Genomic DNA, 16,789 nt, shown 5'->3' with positions numbered 1-16,789 from the left:
CTTTGTGGAGAAAAAGCTTGTTTAGTGGACTAACTTTGCACTTGAAAGGATGCCCGTTCAATTACGTTTTAACAGGTCTGACGCTACGGCTGTATCTAGGCTAACGGCTAACATGCTAACTATTATTTCTATGTCACTAGTGACTTGAAACAAATTTAGGATGATAGGAGACGGGTTGAAATAAACCAAAATTTCCCTTTAATAACACTCATTTTACAGCACCTGAGGGTTTACAACACCTAGCATGCCAGTTCAGATGGACATTTGAAGGATTTTTATGAACAAATCAGTACAGACTCTGAAAAAATCTCATATTCCGTACAACCTGTGCCCACGAGGTGTGAAAAGAAAACAAGTCTGAATATCAGCCACATCGACAACATTTGAAATGACAAGTTGAAGCATCCGTCCAGTCTTGGGAAATATATCTGCGAGTGAATGATGATCTCAAGAAATCACCCTTGCAGTCAATATTTAACAAACCCAGTGCCCAACCCCTGAGTCCAACATCCTGATTCCATACTGAGGGACGCTGAGGGTAAGACCAAGCCAACAGCCTCCATGTCCTGGTCTTCCCATTATTGCTTTCTGTAAGTCGTGTTCTCTGCAGAGCTGAGATCATAACAGTTCTTTCAGCTATAGCAACTGTAACAAAGCCAGTGGCAGAGCCTGTACCAGCTCACTTGGAAGCATATGAATTTTATATTTTATGTTTTTCTCAAAGTGCTGCACAATTTGGTTCATGTCAGCTAAATAAAATTTCAATGGCATCTACAGTATACCTTCTCTGCAATTCTTTTTGTCACTTTTGCATGATACATTGTTTGAAGGAACAGTGTGTAGGATTTAGTGGCATCTAGTAATGAGGACCTTGGGTTGCAACCAGCTGAAACTAAACTCCCGGTTAGAATTTCTCAAGTGTTCATTGTTCAGGAGGTTTCAACCAGGAGACGAATTATCCCCAGCAGTCTCTTTCTCTCCAAAAAAAATGGACCAGGTGATTAAAACCAGTAAAAATACTGAAAAAAAACAATTTCATGTTAGAAATCTGTGTTTCTATGACACTGTTCAGGTCGTCGCAGACAGACTACTGGCCAAGCAGCTGCTAATGCATGCCCACCTTTTTCTCTGATAGCTTAATGTGTGCTCACCTTATTTCTGAGCCAGGAAAGAATGGGATTTAGTGGCATCTAGCAGTGAGGACTGCAGATTGCAACCAGCTGAATCTTCTCCTGTGTCCCAAGCATGAACTCCCAGTTAGAATTTTTTCAGTGTTCATTGTTCAGTCGGTTTTTACTCGGAGCCAAATTATCCACAGAGGTCTCATCCTCTCCGAAATAAACAGATTTAAACGGATTTAAACTAGTAAACACACTGAATACAGCAGTTTCACGTTAAAAAATGTATCAAGAGCCAGTGTTTGGTTTGTCTGTTCTGGGCTAATGTAGATCATGGCGGTGCAACATGTGGATGAGGAGTAGCTCCCTATATAGACACAAATGTCTCAATTATTTTATAGTTAATTTTTGCCAATAAATCCCCTAAATTTCACATACTGAACCTTTAAGTAGTTAAACAAATGCTCAGTGGGTTTTTTCCTGGCTTCTAAAAGTAATCTCTGTCTGTGATTCCGTCTATAGTAATATACAGTGATCCATTTAGTTTGGTAAGTGGGCAGTGGCAATGATTGGTGGCTGGGGATGGATGAGTAGGAGAAGGCAAAAGAACTGCTGGGAGCAGCTCTTCTGCAAAGATTAATGGAAGAAATGAACATAAACTACTTCTTTTTTGGGGAGTGTGAACTTACAGTGGTTCAAAACTTAAATTGTTATCTATTAACGAGAAGTAGTTCATTTTAATCTGCGTGATCTAACCCTTGAGCTAGCTCTTGTGAAGTGTGAACTTGTGCAACACTGACGTACAGTATGTGTGATGAGAACAGGACGTGCTGTGTTTTTGACAGCTCGTACACAGGCTGACAAAAGGAATAGACTTTGGGCTTTGTTGTCTTGTGATAGAAAACAACAAAGCGGGTCTTGTTGTCGTCGCAGCACCACTGATATCAAAAGTCTCCCAAGATAACATTTTCTATTAAGATGCACTTTTTGTTCATATTTTTGCCACATAATACACTGCCTTTGTGAAAAGACTCCCTTTAACTTGGTAAAAGATGTGCATCATTATCTGATCAATAAACTACATTTTGGACAAAAAAATCTAACTGTAATTTAATAAAAAGAGATATGAGATTCAGTGAGACTTAAATAAGGAATGCATGTGTGTGAACCGTGACATTTCAGTGAAGAGAGTGACTCAAACTGGGTTTCCTCTCAACTATCGAGGTCACAGGAATTCATTCACCCTGGACTAAACTCTTGGATTCATGGTCTAATGGACAGAAACACACACACACACACACACACACACACAAAAGTGAAACTTACAAGGGGAGCTAGGTACACTGTTTACAGAATGTCTTTGTGTCTCTCTTTCTGTGTTTAAACGTACCTTGTCTGGATCCATAAGTGAGCGCACACCAAAGCTCATGCAACCCAGCAGCGCACTCATCCTGTTGATACAGAGAGTGAGACAGAGAGAGAGAGAGAATAAATAAGGAGGATAAAAATCAATTAATACCCCTAAGTAAAGCCGATGTGTCATCTAACTCAGGTCTGACATCTGAAATGTGTTTTTCATCCTCCAAAAGCGTTAAACCCCACAGACCTAACTACAAATACAAACAAATCAATGTGATGTTTTTATAGTGTTTTTCATCCTGGTGTCACATTTTGTCAGACTTAATTGTGTCCCACATTACCGTAGAGACTTATTTATTACAAAGACGACAGGACAAGGTTGATCCCTTGGGTGAAATCTGTGTCATTAGAGGTAAAGTAAAAACATAATGAAGATAAACAAAACGCTAATAAAACAAAGTTTAAAGCAGTAAAAAAAATATGATAGGCCTACTTGGGAAATAATTTTGAAGAATGTGTCAACGCACTGACATCAGACAAATATATTATCAGAGTTATGGGAGTCTGTGTGTGGTGGTGGGGGGGGGGGGGTGTTTAATTATGCAGAGATGAGAGAAACAGTTCTCGACAACCTCCCAGCTGGACAGGACTAATGCAGCTGCTGATTCTGTTTCGAGGGCAAACTGGCCGTCAGCACAAATGAACACCTGAAATGTTTCTTGGCTCCAGCAGAATGAGCCAGTGACCGAAAGAGCTCAGCTGCATTGACAGAATGTCGTGTTGCGGTCTGTTCTACCAGAAATTCCAGCTAGAGCTTCTGTGAGGCTGTACTTCAGCAATGTGATGCTTTCAACTAAATGTTTATGTCAGTATGCAAAGGTTTTCAGTGGCAGTGTTAAAATAATGTTAAAGGAAAGAGGAAATTGCATCTCAAGAGTATCTTGCTTCAGTATCATGACAAATTTCTGAGTGGAACAGGATAAACAGGCATGGCATAACATGGGAGGAATTGGATTCGATCGTTGAAAAGTGGGCACATCACACAGAGCATGGACGTATAAAGAGACCTGGATAGAGTGAAGCCAAAAAAACTCGACTTCCGGGATGTAAGATTATCCAGATGATCAGCACTGATTCTGCATCATGGGGTCCACAGAACAATCACACTAGAGACTTCCACCAGCCGAGCCGATGGAGATAAAATTATTTAATTTGCAGCTTTTCCAAATTTTATCGGACCAAATGGATCAAATCCTGATAATTTAACAAGTCATTTAGCAGGGGTCGTGATGTTCAAATACAATTATCCACTGATTTACAGACATCTCTATCACAATGTAAGTCTATGGGAAAAAGTCATTTAAGGCCCAGTGGCATCACATGACAGACTCAGGAGTTATAATGCCACTGTTTGGCCACTCAACAGTTGACTTCAAAGGCTGGCGCACTTCCTGACGGTTTCACATGGGGATAGTATCCACCAGTCGTATGCACCATGTAACGTTAGTTGCTGAAGTAGTCCACAATAAAATGCCTAGTATATAATCTGAAACTGTCACTGACACTACTTTCCTAAACGTGAATAATTTCTAATTAGCAGGCTGGTTATCACAGTATTTTGACACACTGAGGTACCATACTGCTGCTAGCTAGCTAGCTAACATAAATGTAGTTCTTTACAGCTAAAGGTTGCAGATTTATTAATGTGTGGATGTCACGATATTATTGTGTTTTACAGGAGGAAAACATGATTGATGAAATAGAATACACCCGGCAAAGAGATCTAAAAGGGGTTAAAAGGGCATTTTTCATTTCATCTTGACTTTAAGCAGGTACAATCATGAGCATTTTCATATATTCATATATTGACATGATATTGTGCTAACATTTGATTATTAGCGCTCAACACCAAGTACAGCTGATGGTGACGGGAATATCAGTTGTTGTGCAGATATTTGGTCATAAACCAAACAACTGGATAAGCTAAAATTTGACCTGATCATGGCACTGGATTAATAGTAAAGGGATTGCCAAAGTAAATGCAATTCATCCTGAGAGGGATATGAATGCATGTACTAAATATCCATCTAATTATTGTTGAAACATTTTACTCAGTCACAACCTTCACTACAAAGAAGTGAGCACAATATCCACTTAATATGCAACACACGTACACACAAAAAAAGCAGTTGTAATGCCTAAACAGGTACAATTTTCTAAAACAGTTTCAGTAAAAAATTTAGAAGCAGTCACACTGACCAAGCGTGCTATTTTCTCACTCCTTTAAAACGGACTGAAACTCCTGCACAGTAATCAGCTCCGTAAACTCCATGTCCTTCTGTACATTATTCCAGTAACAAGGAGCAGCGTATTTAAAAGCTTTTTTCGCCTAGTTCTGCTCTAGCCTTGGGGACCAACATGTGTAGAATATTGTGAGAGTGCAGGCCATATTGATTGTGTTTTTTTACACATGTAAGTACATAGATAAGAGGGAACCAGCCCAAGGAGAGATTTCTATATCAAAGCCAACCCGTGTAAAATTCTGCAAACAAACAGAGATGAACATTTAGCTGCAGCATACTGTACTTTCTAATGTACTTTATGCTGCTAGATGGCTAAATGCTGGTGCTAGATAAAAAGTCAGAGGATCACCTGAGACAGTAGAATTCAAACCATCCAACAGTTGTCAAAACATTTCAAGCACCCTGTGTTTTCTGCCTATGGTCCATTTACACGCTGCACTAGCACCGTTCAGTCCCCCTTTGAGTTATTTTTTGTTGAACTGTCAAACTATCTGTGCAAAATAAATAAAACAACAAAATAAATAATGCATGATGGCAATGGCTTATCCAAAGGATTCTTTGCCGGCAACAATACTGTGAATAGTGTTTTGTCTTCTCTTCAAAGCTGCATGGTCAATCCCGGCTCAAACTCTGAGGCCTTGAGCCTTCCGCTGCTATGAATAAACAATTCTGTGAAGCTGGCAGGAGCGGCCGGGGACAAACAGAAAATTATATTGTGATATATGGTGTTCATCTAAATTTAGTGCTGCTCTTATCATCAACCTTGGCCCTAAACTCGTCTCATAAGCAATACTTTGCGTCTGTTTTGATTAACACTGCGAGGGATGCCCAACGTTTGGCTACAGCAGCAACTTGGCTAATGTTCTGTGGTGTTTAAGAGGATTTGCTGAAGAAGCACTGTGCTGCCTACAACTTCTTGACAGCAGCACACCAGAGGGGAGAGTTGAATAAGCACATTTTCTTAACATTTCCGGGTGGACTCGATTTAAAATTGCTTCTGAGAAACGTATGGGGGTAAAGATCACCCCTGCAGAGACTGCTGGGCTCAGTTGCTGGTAGTGGTGTTTCCATCTTGGCTGCAGGTTGAATGGTACCCCTCTCCTATTATTCAGACATTGATGATCATGAGCTACAGTTTCTGTAGGCATACATACTAGTGCAACATCTTGTATTAGTAGCCACTTTCTACAGCCCAGTGTTTTTAAAATTTCAGCCACCTCAATGGCATTACATTCAAATCTTGTCAGAGCAAAATCCGAGCAGCATCTGGTCTCCAACTAACCATTAAATTAGTTTTTGTAACAGACATGGCACTCCATCTCCTAGCTGACATTTGGGGTTATTTATATTGTGACAGAGTTCACAGAAGTTCCAAGATGCACACATTTTTCTCCTACTTTTCTTTCCTGTCACTCTCTTTGCTCTCAGAGGTAGCAGGGAGACAAACTTCTCTATTCAACACAGGGTCTAAATCAGTCCTTGCAAATATTTCTTTGAATGCTATGAGCATCCATGGGTGCACAAGAGTAGACTCATTCAACAGGTTGTGATCTCAAGGTCTTTTCCTTAGCAACTCTACAACAGAGCTGTTGATGGAGTCAGTCAGTCAGATCACTGTAGACAGATTGCTGGATCTGAACAAATGCTGCCCTGGTTTATCATAGAAGACTACAATATAGTCGTTGCTTGAGAGAGCATCTGGAGAATCAGTGGTTATGTGTGAAATGGCTCTGTGTGGATTTGAAGTAAGTGAGCAAAGCCCTTGGTTCTGAGACACTTTGCACAAACAAAATAGGAGCATTTGAGAGTCTACTTCTTAAATCTTGTAGTGAATTTATACCTATTGCCAAAAGAAGGGCAGAGTGCCCACTGCTTCAAATAAATCTAATTCTTGGGCAAGCTATATATTTGGAATCTTAACAGCATAATAAATACACCAAACTAAAATTGAAACAAATAGGCATATACTGAATGTTGGTTTATCAAAGGTGTATTGCTGTTAGAAGCATTTATTCTTACTGGTCTTATAAAACTCCTACCAAGGGACATTTGGTGTGAATGAAGCTTAATTGCTCACCAAAGATGGGTAAATCGCTTTTAATCTGTGTCCCAGAAACTGTCCCAAAACGGTCTTTATCTTTATAATCATTCCATGATCTTAATTCAACTACTTACATAAGCCTGTCCCTGTATACAGTGCATCTGTATACGTCCCTTCCAATACACGCTGTACGTGACATTTTGTTTTTATTCAATGGAAAACAAAAAAAAAGGGGGGTCACAGTGTCTTAGCAAATAGCCTTAAACCAAATAAAACATGTCAAAAGTGATGTTCTCCAGTATTTCCAGCACATAGCGATGCTTTTTATCATCCGTCCTCTCAGAACAACACAGCACAAGAAATGTGTGACTCATTCGACCATATGTCCTCCATCCCCAGCAATGACCCTGTTTCAGCTTAAGTCTGGTGAGGCAGGCAGGCGAGAGTAACACATTCACTTTGCCATATCCAGAATCAGTCATACAAAGAAACACACACAGAGACAAACACCCAGAAGCATGCAGCAGCACCAATTATAAAATGGTGTTTCACTGCCCAAGAAGGAAGCTTTGTTTCTATGCACTTGCTAGTGTGTTGCAGCTTCTTCGAACATTTTAAATATGAGTTTAAATGAAAAAAAAATAAAAAAGGTCTTTGCTATCACCACAACATCATCAACATTCCCTGCAGGTACCTTGTTGTGGAGTCAGAGTTCCACACTGTGAAGAGCAGTCTCTTATGAAGGTCCGCCTCACTGACAACACTGAAAACAAACAAAAGAAAATGAGTCGACTGGTCTCAAACTTTTAAGAATATATTTGTGACTAGCCAGTGAATCATTGCACAAATGTTTGTTTGGCGTCAATGACCATTGGAAAGCCCACAGCTGAGAGTCAAAAGTGGTTTATGCATAATGCAAAGGTAGACATGCTTTTATGTACATATTCGTCACATCCAATCATCATTCCTACACATAACATCTGGTGGAATTCATGGATCAGGAAAGATACATAAAATCCAAGTTAAGCATAACCGCCTCACACTAACGACGCAGCTGGGTGTAAAATGAAACTAGAATTATGATTAAAAAAATTATCTTAAAATGGCATGCCACACCTCTGGGAAATTTAACAGTTGTAGAGACTGATTGAATGCTTACAAGTAAAAGGTTTGTAAGAAGATAGGGTTTCTACACTGAGGGACCATCTGAGTCTTCTGTCTGTCGCTGGAATCACTGTCTGGGAACATGCCAATCTGAGGAGGAGAGCAATATAAAAGTACACACAATCTCCACTCTGCTTGCTTTTTTTTCTCTTTTGCTTTGTTTTTTTTATAATTCGGTGCAATGGTACATACCTTAACATAAGAGTCACAGGACCCCTGGCACTCGTCCACCAAATCCCTTGCCTCCAAAACTGTGAACATGTACAAACAGAACTGAATAAATGATGGCTTTGTTGTCACATTAATTATGTATATGCACATCACAGTCAAGGTGCTGGTTCAAAAATGTCACCAATGACAAACTAAAATTTGACCCACAAATGCTTCACAAAAGTTCAGAGAGTATAATAATGCAGATGGCACATTTGGCATATGCAATAGGCAAGCTGCTTTGGTTGGGAAAAAAATGGGATGCTATGTTTAATACAGCCTGTGTCGCAACTTAGGGAGGGCAGGAAAGGACTCAAGCCCAAACAGTGTAGGCAGAGTGCAGGCTTACAGGCAGGTGAATGCAGGCAGTGTAGATACAGGCAGGCAGGCCGGTCCAGGTCCGTGTTAAAGTTCAGGTAAAAGAAGCTCAAAAGCAAAAACGAATGACAAAAAAGGAACTTTGCAACTTTGCCGAGCTGGCAAGGAGTGAGTGGAAAAGGGAAAAAGAGGCAATCACAGGCCCATCATCATCATCAGGCTGATGATGGCTTCTAGCTGAAATGCATTCATTTTTCCTCATGAAAGATAAAAAGATGATTTATCTGTGAGTGCTGGTGTTCTGCTTGTTAAAATGAGAATACATGACAGGGCTTTGAAAGCTTCCACATGGGGCTAAAATACCACATGAACAAAGACGGAGGATATGCAGACAAGTGTTTTGGTCTTTGGGTATTTCTTATAATACAAGATAAGACCAAAATGTCAGCTTAATATAAAATCACTATTTTTGATGACATCAGACTGATGACAAATGTAAAATCTCAGAAGTGACATGAAATACACATCGAAAGCTTGAAGTGCACTTTGACTGCGAGTCTATGAGAGAGCATTAATCAGGGAGACAAAACACAGATGAAACATAAGAAGTTCATTAGTTGATGGTTTTACAGACAAATTTTTATGTGAAAAAAAAAAAATCCTTGAGATAAAAAATGATTGTCTCTTGTCCTAAGTTTCATTATCTCAAGAGGTGTTTTTAATATTCTGTTCCCCTCGTGTATGTAAATTGAAGTGGAAAAAAACTGATATTTAGATATTTCATTAAATGTGTCATGCTACAGACGAGAGTGGACGAGAAAAAACACTGAGAAAAACATCTGGTATGGCATCTGATGAGTAAATGGCCATTCACTCAGAGAAATGACAGTGACACAAAAGACCTGAGAGAGGAGATGGAGAATCACAAACAAAAGTAGAAGCGTGCATGGCTTTGGTTGCTGGGAGACCAAAATAAACCACTTTCATGGGATTAATGTGCCCAGCTCCCTTCCCACCTACCTACGCCTTTTCCCGCTAATGGTCGGCTGTTGTGATTTGACAGGTGCTCCGCACTGTGCCATTCAATATTTTCCTTCGTATGTTCGCAAATCATACATGCTATACAAATAATGTGGCCTTGGCCATATAATTCTAAATATTTCAACAGCCCCTAGCAGGCACATAGTGCTTTTATTAAAATGAACAAGGTACAAAGTGTTTCTCCACAGCAGCGTCTGTCTGTATGAACAGCCTTTAATGGAGAGGCAAAGTCAAGTGGACCACCATAGGACTTTATATCGGAAAAAATATGACCTATAGTTAATGGCAAGAGACAAAGATTGTTTTATCCTGTTTGAATTGTGTCATGAATTACACATAAGATGTTTGTCAATTTAAAAGATAATTTTACAAGTCAAGAAAACTGTAGTTGGTCGTACAACTGTGAAAATATGTAACTGAAGACTACACAAGTCGTTTAAGGGACGTCATAACTTCGTCTCTCGTTAAAGCTATGATGTCTGTGTGTATTATACCGGGATGTACTCAGACAAGCAACATGTCTTGCTCATTCTTTTGCTTTCCAGCTGTTAAAAAGACTGAGTAGCTGGATGAAACACATCAGGTAAAACAACGTTTAATTTGTAAGTGGAACACATTTAACTAGCAGAGATGTAGTTCACCGAGCGGTTTCACACAAAACTAAATGGTACTAAGACACACCTGAAATGAACTGACTTTGTTGACTTGAGAAATTATCTTTTAAATTGACAAACATAGTTTAATTAATGGCACAAGTCAAACAGGAAATTATTTGTCTCTCATCACTGACTACCATACATATTTCTCTAAAATAAGATGGGGACACTGGAGGGGGAGAGACTTCGCCTCTCAATAGGACTTACCACTAACAACAAGTACTTCTTGCTCCTGGACGATTGACAGCTTCAGCTGACCTATTAAACACAAGAGAAGGAAATGTATGACAGGTTAACAGGTATCACTATCAGGTCTGACATTTTTGCAAATACACTTATTTGCTTTCCTACAGAAATCAATACCAGTTTTATACCTGTCTGTTAAATATGAAGCTGCAGCCAGGCATCAATTATCTTAGCTTAGCTTAGCTTAGCTTAGCTTAGCTTAGCTTAGCTTAGCTTAAACCCTTATTTTACATGGTTATGTGCTTGGCTATTTCCTGGCTTCAGTGTGTGTGGAGACTTCAATGGAGTCTCCACACACTGCCTGCCAACGCCACAGTGACAACACAAATCCAGGTAGTCACTGCACCTGGACAAGAAATAGTCCAGCACATAACCCCTGTAAAGACAGCCAGGTTAGCGAGTTCCCCCCTACTTTCAGTCATTATGCTAAGCTCAGCTAATCATCTCCCGCCTGTGGATTCATATTTAAAAAGATATGAGCGTGTTATTAGCCTTCTCATCCAACTCTCAACACGGAAATAATTATATCCACCAAAATGTCAAATGATTCCTTTTTATCACATTTGATAACAGAGCATAGTTTTGGCATTAATGTAAAACCAGCTTTTAAATTACCATGACTACTTTTTATCTCACTTTCAGAAATCAAAACAATAAAATACCACGTGGATCCTTACATGATGCAGAACTTGACAATATTAGAGAACTGGCAGCAGAGGAAATGGATGAAAACCTTTGAAAGTGCAACAGATGCAAACCAAAAAAGGTCATATAGCCTCTGGGTGCCAGTAGCCTTTGTACGTGTGTGTGTGTGTATGTCTGTGTGTATTCAGCACATTGTGGTTGCAGAAACCACCACTTGCTTTATGGGTTAAGGTGTGTGTGTGTGTGTGTGTGTGTGTGTGTGTGTGTCTTTGTTCACTGTCTATCATCTGTCACTTCTTCTCTCCCTCACTCACACTTCCTGTCTGCCCGCTCCTCTCTTCTTTCCTTTAAGTCTCCTAGGGCTGCTAAAAACTCTTGGAGACTTGTTAGCCATGTTGACATGGCCACTGCTAACATTGGCTTTGTGCTATTCTAAATTAATCCAGCTCATAAGAGCACAGTCTAAAGCTAAAATGTGGGAGCCTCGTTGTGTGATAACGCTGCTGGCACTTCAGCGCTTGGGTACAAGGGATGTTTGTCGTTCCCACAGTGAACTTGGCATGGTTTTTATGCCGCTGGCCGAGGTGGAAGAACAAAGCAAGAACACTGTTTGAAATATCCTCCTGGTATGTCTGAACTTGAAGGTCATTATGAGGCAGTCTAAAAAAACCACACAATCTGTATCATACTGCAAGTATAAGGCAAACCACATAGATGACAGGGAATGCAGTCTGACAGCTTTAAGGGAAGCTTTAAAAAGAATAAAAGTTCATTGTGACTACTGTAAGTCCAAGGCTGTAAGAAAACATTTCTAACATACAGTGTAGTGTATTTTGTGCAGTGGGTGGTAGGGGTGGGCCATATGTGCTATATATTAATATATTTCCAAGCAAGATCTAACTTTAGACAACACCATTTATATCAATTTAGGGTCATGTTGCATTACATGACGCTTACCAGTGCGCATCTCTCCCCCTCTAACATTCTCCGCACAGCTCCGCCCCACTCACTCACTCACAAGTTCTTCAGCAACACTTTTTAAAGCCATAGTCTGATGTGCACCTCCCCAGAACATGTTGCAGTGACACAGACCTCCTGTCTATTTTTGTAAGCTGAAACCATTTCCCTCACTGGAAAGGAAGCTTTTATTTACTTTAATTTCACAAATAAGAAACAATCAATTGTGAAGACAGTAAAGCTTCCTCAAAATAGCATTTTAAGTCTTGTGTGTGATTTTTCCTGGCTTCATATGAGCAGAGGAAATCTCCAGAAGATGCTAGGCTAATTTATACAATGTAAAATGCCATAGGCTTGTGCTAATAATGTTAGCATGTTACATTTGTTTGGAAAACATGTTCAGTATAAGACAGTTGTTTTGTCAGTGAACCTTGTGAGTTGTAATGGAGCCGAATTCTGTAACGTTACTTTTGTTAATGTTGGTGTTGTCCCTGGGTAGAGGAAAACTGTGCTAGTCACTAGGCTAATTTATACAATGTAAAATGCCATAGGCTTGTGCTAAAAACGTTAGCATGTTGTATTTGTGTCCAGCAAAAGACAAATTCTTTATAATAAAGCCGATTTGTGTACTTGTGTTTGAAATTGTCACTGTTAAGCCATGTTTAATGTGTGTTTTAGGTATGTTTTAAATCAACTTAATTTAACAGCACTTACCCCACCACCGACTAGTGTTTTGGAGGTGTAACTGTTGTGCAGCTTCATATTTTTTTTCTGACAATTCAAATGTGGCTTTGACTTGCAATTGAAAACATATAGCCCATTTCATAGAAAATACAAAGATATATATTGTGTATCGCCAGTCAGCCTGTAAATACCGAGATGTGAATTTTTGTCCATATCGCCCAGCCCTAGTAGATAGATCACTAAAAGCTGATGAATCCATTTAATAAAACACCTTGAGTCGGTAGACTGACAAAAAGAAAAATGAAATCTGAACACTTTTTTGTATTGCATGCCTCAAAAGCCCAGATTCCAAGATAAGGTGCAGAGTGCTATTTGACAGGACTTGACTGTCGGGTCAAATTAAGTCAATTTCTTCCTGCTTCCTGTCCTGCATTGCTGGGAAATGCATCTTGTTTAAGTGGACACAACATGCTTACTGTGTTGTTTAAATGGGGAAAATGTATTCTTGTTTGAAGTAAACATGCAGCAGGACCCAGTGGTGTATTGATCCCATAATGGGATTTTCCTTCATTCTTAAAACACTGCAGGTGATACACACAGATTGTACAGTCAATACATTGCTCCAATAGATGAATGCATTAGCCTTATTTGTAACATCAGCTCACACAAAGAAAGAAAAACATAATTACCACAGGGTAAATATCAGTCATTTGGGTTGTTAAACACAAGATAAACATGCAAAGGTTTTTAAAGACAAGGAAAGAAGGAGACAAGAATGAGGAGGCACAGAAGAGAAGAGAGCTGTCTTATTAGAAAGCAGATGGCCTGTAAGAACGGAACGCCGACATTTTGGAAGCAGAGGTTAAAGCCTGTGAGAGTAGGAGTGAATTAATAGGGCCTGGCAGACAAGCCAGCACTGTGGGTCAATACATGCACAACTCAAATCACACCCACGACACAAGAACACATGCAAATACACTTGCAGCACACATTTAGTGTGAATATATGGCTACTGTTCACAGTGCTCTGAAATGCTGTACCGCTGAATAAATCAATAGGATTTATGCATGACTTCCCAATTTGGAGACGTTTCCATCAAGGAGCAAAGTTCAACTGCCACAAGAAATTAAGAAAACATTAGATGTTCCTGTTCTACAAATCCTGATGGCTGAGAAATTTGCCCTCTGAGGCAAACTTGTGATTTGGGGCTATGTAAATGAAATTGACTTGACTTAAATATACTGCTGCCAATCTATTAAAGCTCTTATGCGAAAGCAAACTTCCCCAACACTCATCTGTTGCTTTGTATTCTTCAGAAACACACTGAATTCATGCGCTGAATATGGCAGAGATGCCATTCTCGGCCATGGAGCAGATGTGCATGGCAGAATTTAGAGCATGAGATGACTTAAAATGCCTGGCTTGTCCAGGTGGAGGAAGGTCAAGGAAGAACAAGCCTTCAGTGTTAGGGAGATGCCAGCCTTACAACCTTTACAGAGAGAGAGAGTCTATAATTAAAACAGTGCAGCATAATAAGGGGTCTAGAAAGAGACGTTTTATAGCAACTGTAAAAAATAATGAGTTCCTCAACAATAAAGTGTTTAGCACTTTGGAGCAGGAGACAGGTTATACTAGAAGACAGAAAATTAGATGGGGAAAATATAAAACATAGAAAGGACAAACTCAACTACTGTGCTCAAGAAAATATGTATTACTCTGACTACAAAGGACAGAGAGACTCAATTTTCTAGTGTTTGCATTCAACATAGAGTCACAGCACTGTAAAGACCCAGCTATTCACAGAGCTGCAAATTAAAAGATAAGTGTCCTTGAATCCTTGTGTAACTTTAATTATTTGCTCTACTTCCTCTTATACTATGAAAACACAGTCACCAGTGCCTACTATCAATTTACAAACATAATTGCTCTCCAGTTTGGGACAAAGCTGTGAATGGTTTCTGAGTTGGCGGATGTGCAATAAAGTAAGAACTCCAGAACTGGGTATCTTAAAAACATCACAGCTCATGTTTTATTCATGTTTTTGTGAATCAATAAAGTTAATTTCAATGTTTAATATGAGGCTGTCCTCAAAGTTCAACATCAAGTAATGTCGTACTTGTTTAATTTCCTTTTCTCAGTGTTGTTTGTATGAGCTAGGGGTGATGCAACATACCCATATTGACTATTACCATGAGATTTAAAAAATGAAATATTGATATCATGTTCATTCTGCACATAAGATTGTATCATGTAAACAATTCTCCAGTTCACCTAGTTACATTTGTATTTTTGGTGTGATTTAGTTCCCCAAAATGCACACTAAACAAAGTTAAATATAAATTTGACTGAAAGCACTGATATTATCATCATAAATTTTCCATAGGTAGTGCAATTATATCACTATTGTCAAGTTTTAGGCCATGATAACTGTGCCACCCTTAGGACCAATATTTCTCAAGATGACCTGTGTTGATCATTTAGGTCACACTTCGCCATTTCTTCTTTGTGGACATGAGCAACTTTCCTTTCCAATTTAGGTTTTTATTTCAAATTTAATTCTATTGACATTGAAATCAGTTGCCATTTAATATCGTCTCGCCTCAGACTTCCAACTATACCTTTCATAAATTGTGAGAAATTTGTCAAATCAATATGGGGGGGAGAAAGACGTATGTAACAGGCTGTAAGACATGGAGAAAAAGATTAAAGCAAGTAGACAGAGCAGCTAAAAAGAAGAAAAGATGCAAGGTACTAACATTAATATTGACAGTGGGTCACCCCCATCTGACTTCTTCCCTGCTGAGCCTGCCCTTGTTCATGTGCCAGCTCAATTAGGCCACAAAGTGCTGCTGCCTGTCCAGTAACAGGACCTGAGTACAGCTGAGTCAGCACTTACCTACCATGAATTTTGTACAGATACAGTAACACAAACCACCTCTGACCATGGTACTGAATAATGTGATTTTTTTAATGCACGCAAAAGTAAACAGACGAGTAAAGAAAAACTACATACATACTATATGTTGTTGCCAAACGGAAATTAAAACATGTCATTTAGCCGTGTGTCACAAAAAAAGTTTGTCCAGATGTCCAGACATGAAAAGCAGCAGCATCCATTTTGCCACAATCTTACAACAAAATGTTTGAAATGTCCTACTTTGTCATTCCAACAGGGGACCTGACACTGACGCTGTCAATCAAGATAATGCTACATTACCATGTACCTTTGAGGCTCTATTCATGATGCTGATAACAACCCAGGGCCATAACTAAAACAGGACACCCAGGTCATGTCCTTCTCTTTCTTAAGGGTGTCCTTGCATTTTTTCCACAGAAGGACACAATCAGGAATGGAATGAACAGTCGTTTTATATTTTCTAAAAAAGTACAGAATGTAATCACAAAATAAATCAATCTTCAATTAAATTCCTCCAAAAAAGGACGAAAAGGCCGTACTCTAGGTCCCCCCCCCCTTCTGCTTTAATAGGCTTTGCTGCTTCTCTGTCACATTTACATTTGAAAACCTGCGCATCTATTAGGGCTGAGCCAGGGGACACTGTTGGTCTTTATGCGACAGCTAAAGTAGCCATTATCAGCAGAAAGGAGCAAGAAAAGAGACGAAGTTAATCCTTGTTCTGTAACATTTTCTGTGAGAACGGGAGCAATTTTGAAAAGTTGGGAAACTGCTGTGTATAGGATTCAAAGTTTTCATCTGGGGCAAGCGCCAATTCATCCCATTTGATCCGAGGGGGAACAAAGAGCAGATTAGATGAGAGACATACAAGGTGTCCTCTCATTTCCTCACTGAATTTCTTTTAAAGGGCTTGTTATATAACTTTCCAAAACTCACCTTCCTCCGTATTAGCTGCCAAAACCAGTGAGACGAGGCTCTTGCTGCATTACCTAATCGGAGGAGTAAATCAAATTTATTGTGGCCATTGAATCTGTAGGGAAACACCTAAATGTCAGATACCAGTATACCTTGACAGACAGAACAGCAGGGCATTGTTTGATGGCTCCAAAGAGAACAGTCTGGGGGAATTGAGT

At 39.5% G+C, this 16,789-nt stretch overlaps 1 protein-coding gene across 1 annotated transcript in view; it reads right to left on the bottom strand.

Annotated features, from left to right (window-relative positions):
• Positions 1–16,789, bottom strand: part of rgs3a (regulator of G protein signaling 3a) — a 194,311-nt gene that overhangs the window by 164,550 nt on the left and 12,972 nt on the right. The window contains exons 4-8 of the mRNA XM_050052490.1: positions 10,418–10,468; positions 8,178–8,236; positions 7,981–8,075; positions 7,516–7,584; positions 2,509–2,569 (exon numbers count right to left, since the gene is read on the bottom strand). Coding sequence (XP_049908447.1) covers positions 2,509–2,569; positions 7,516–7,584; positions 7,981–8,075; positions 8,178–8,236; positions 10,418–10,468 — 335 coding nt within the window. The remainder of the gene's footprint in view (positions 1–2,508; positions 2,570–7,515; positions 7,585–7,980; positions 8,076–8,177; positions 8,237–10,417; positions 10,469–16,789) is intronic.

This window comes from Epinephelus moara, chromosome 9, assembly GCF_006386435.1.
Source record: "Epinephelus moara isolate mb chromosome 9, YSFRI_EMoa_1.0, whole genome shotgun sequence".
NCBI classification, from domain to species: domain Eukaryota; kingdom Metazoa; phylum Chordata; class Actinopteri; order Perciformes; family Serranidae; genus Epinephelus; species Epinephelus moara.
This window is presented reverse-complemented; position numbering and strand designations above follow the sequence as displayed.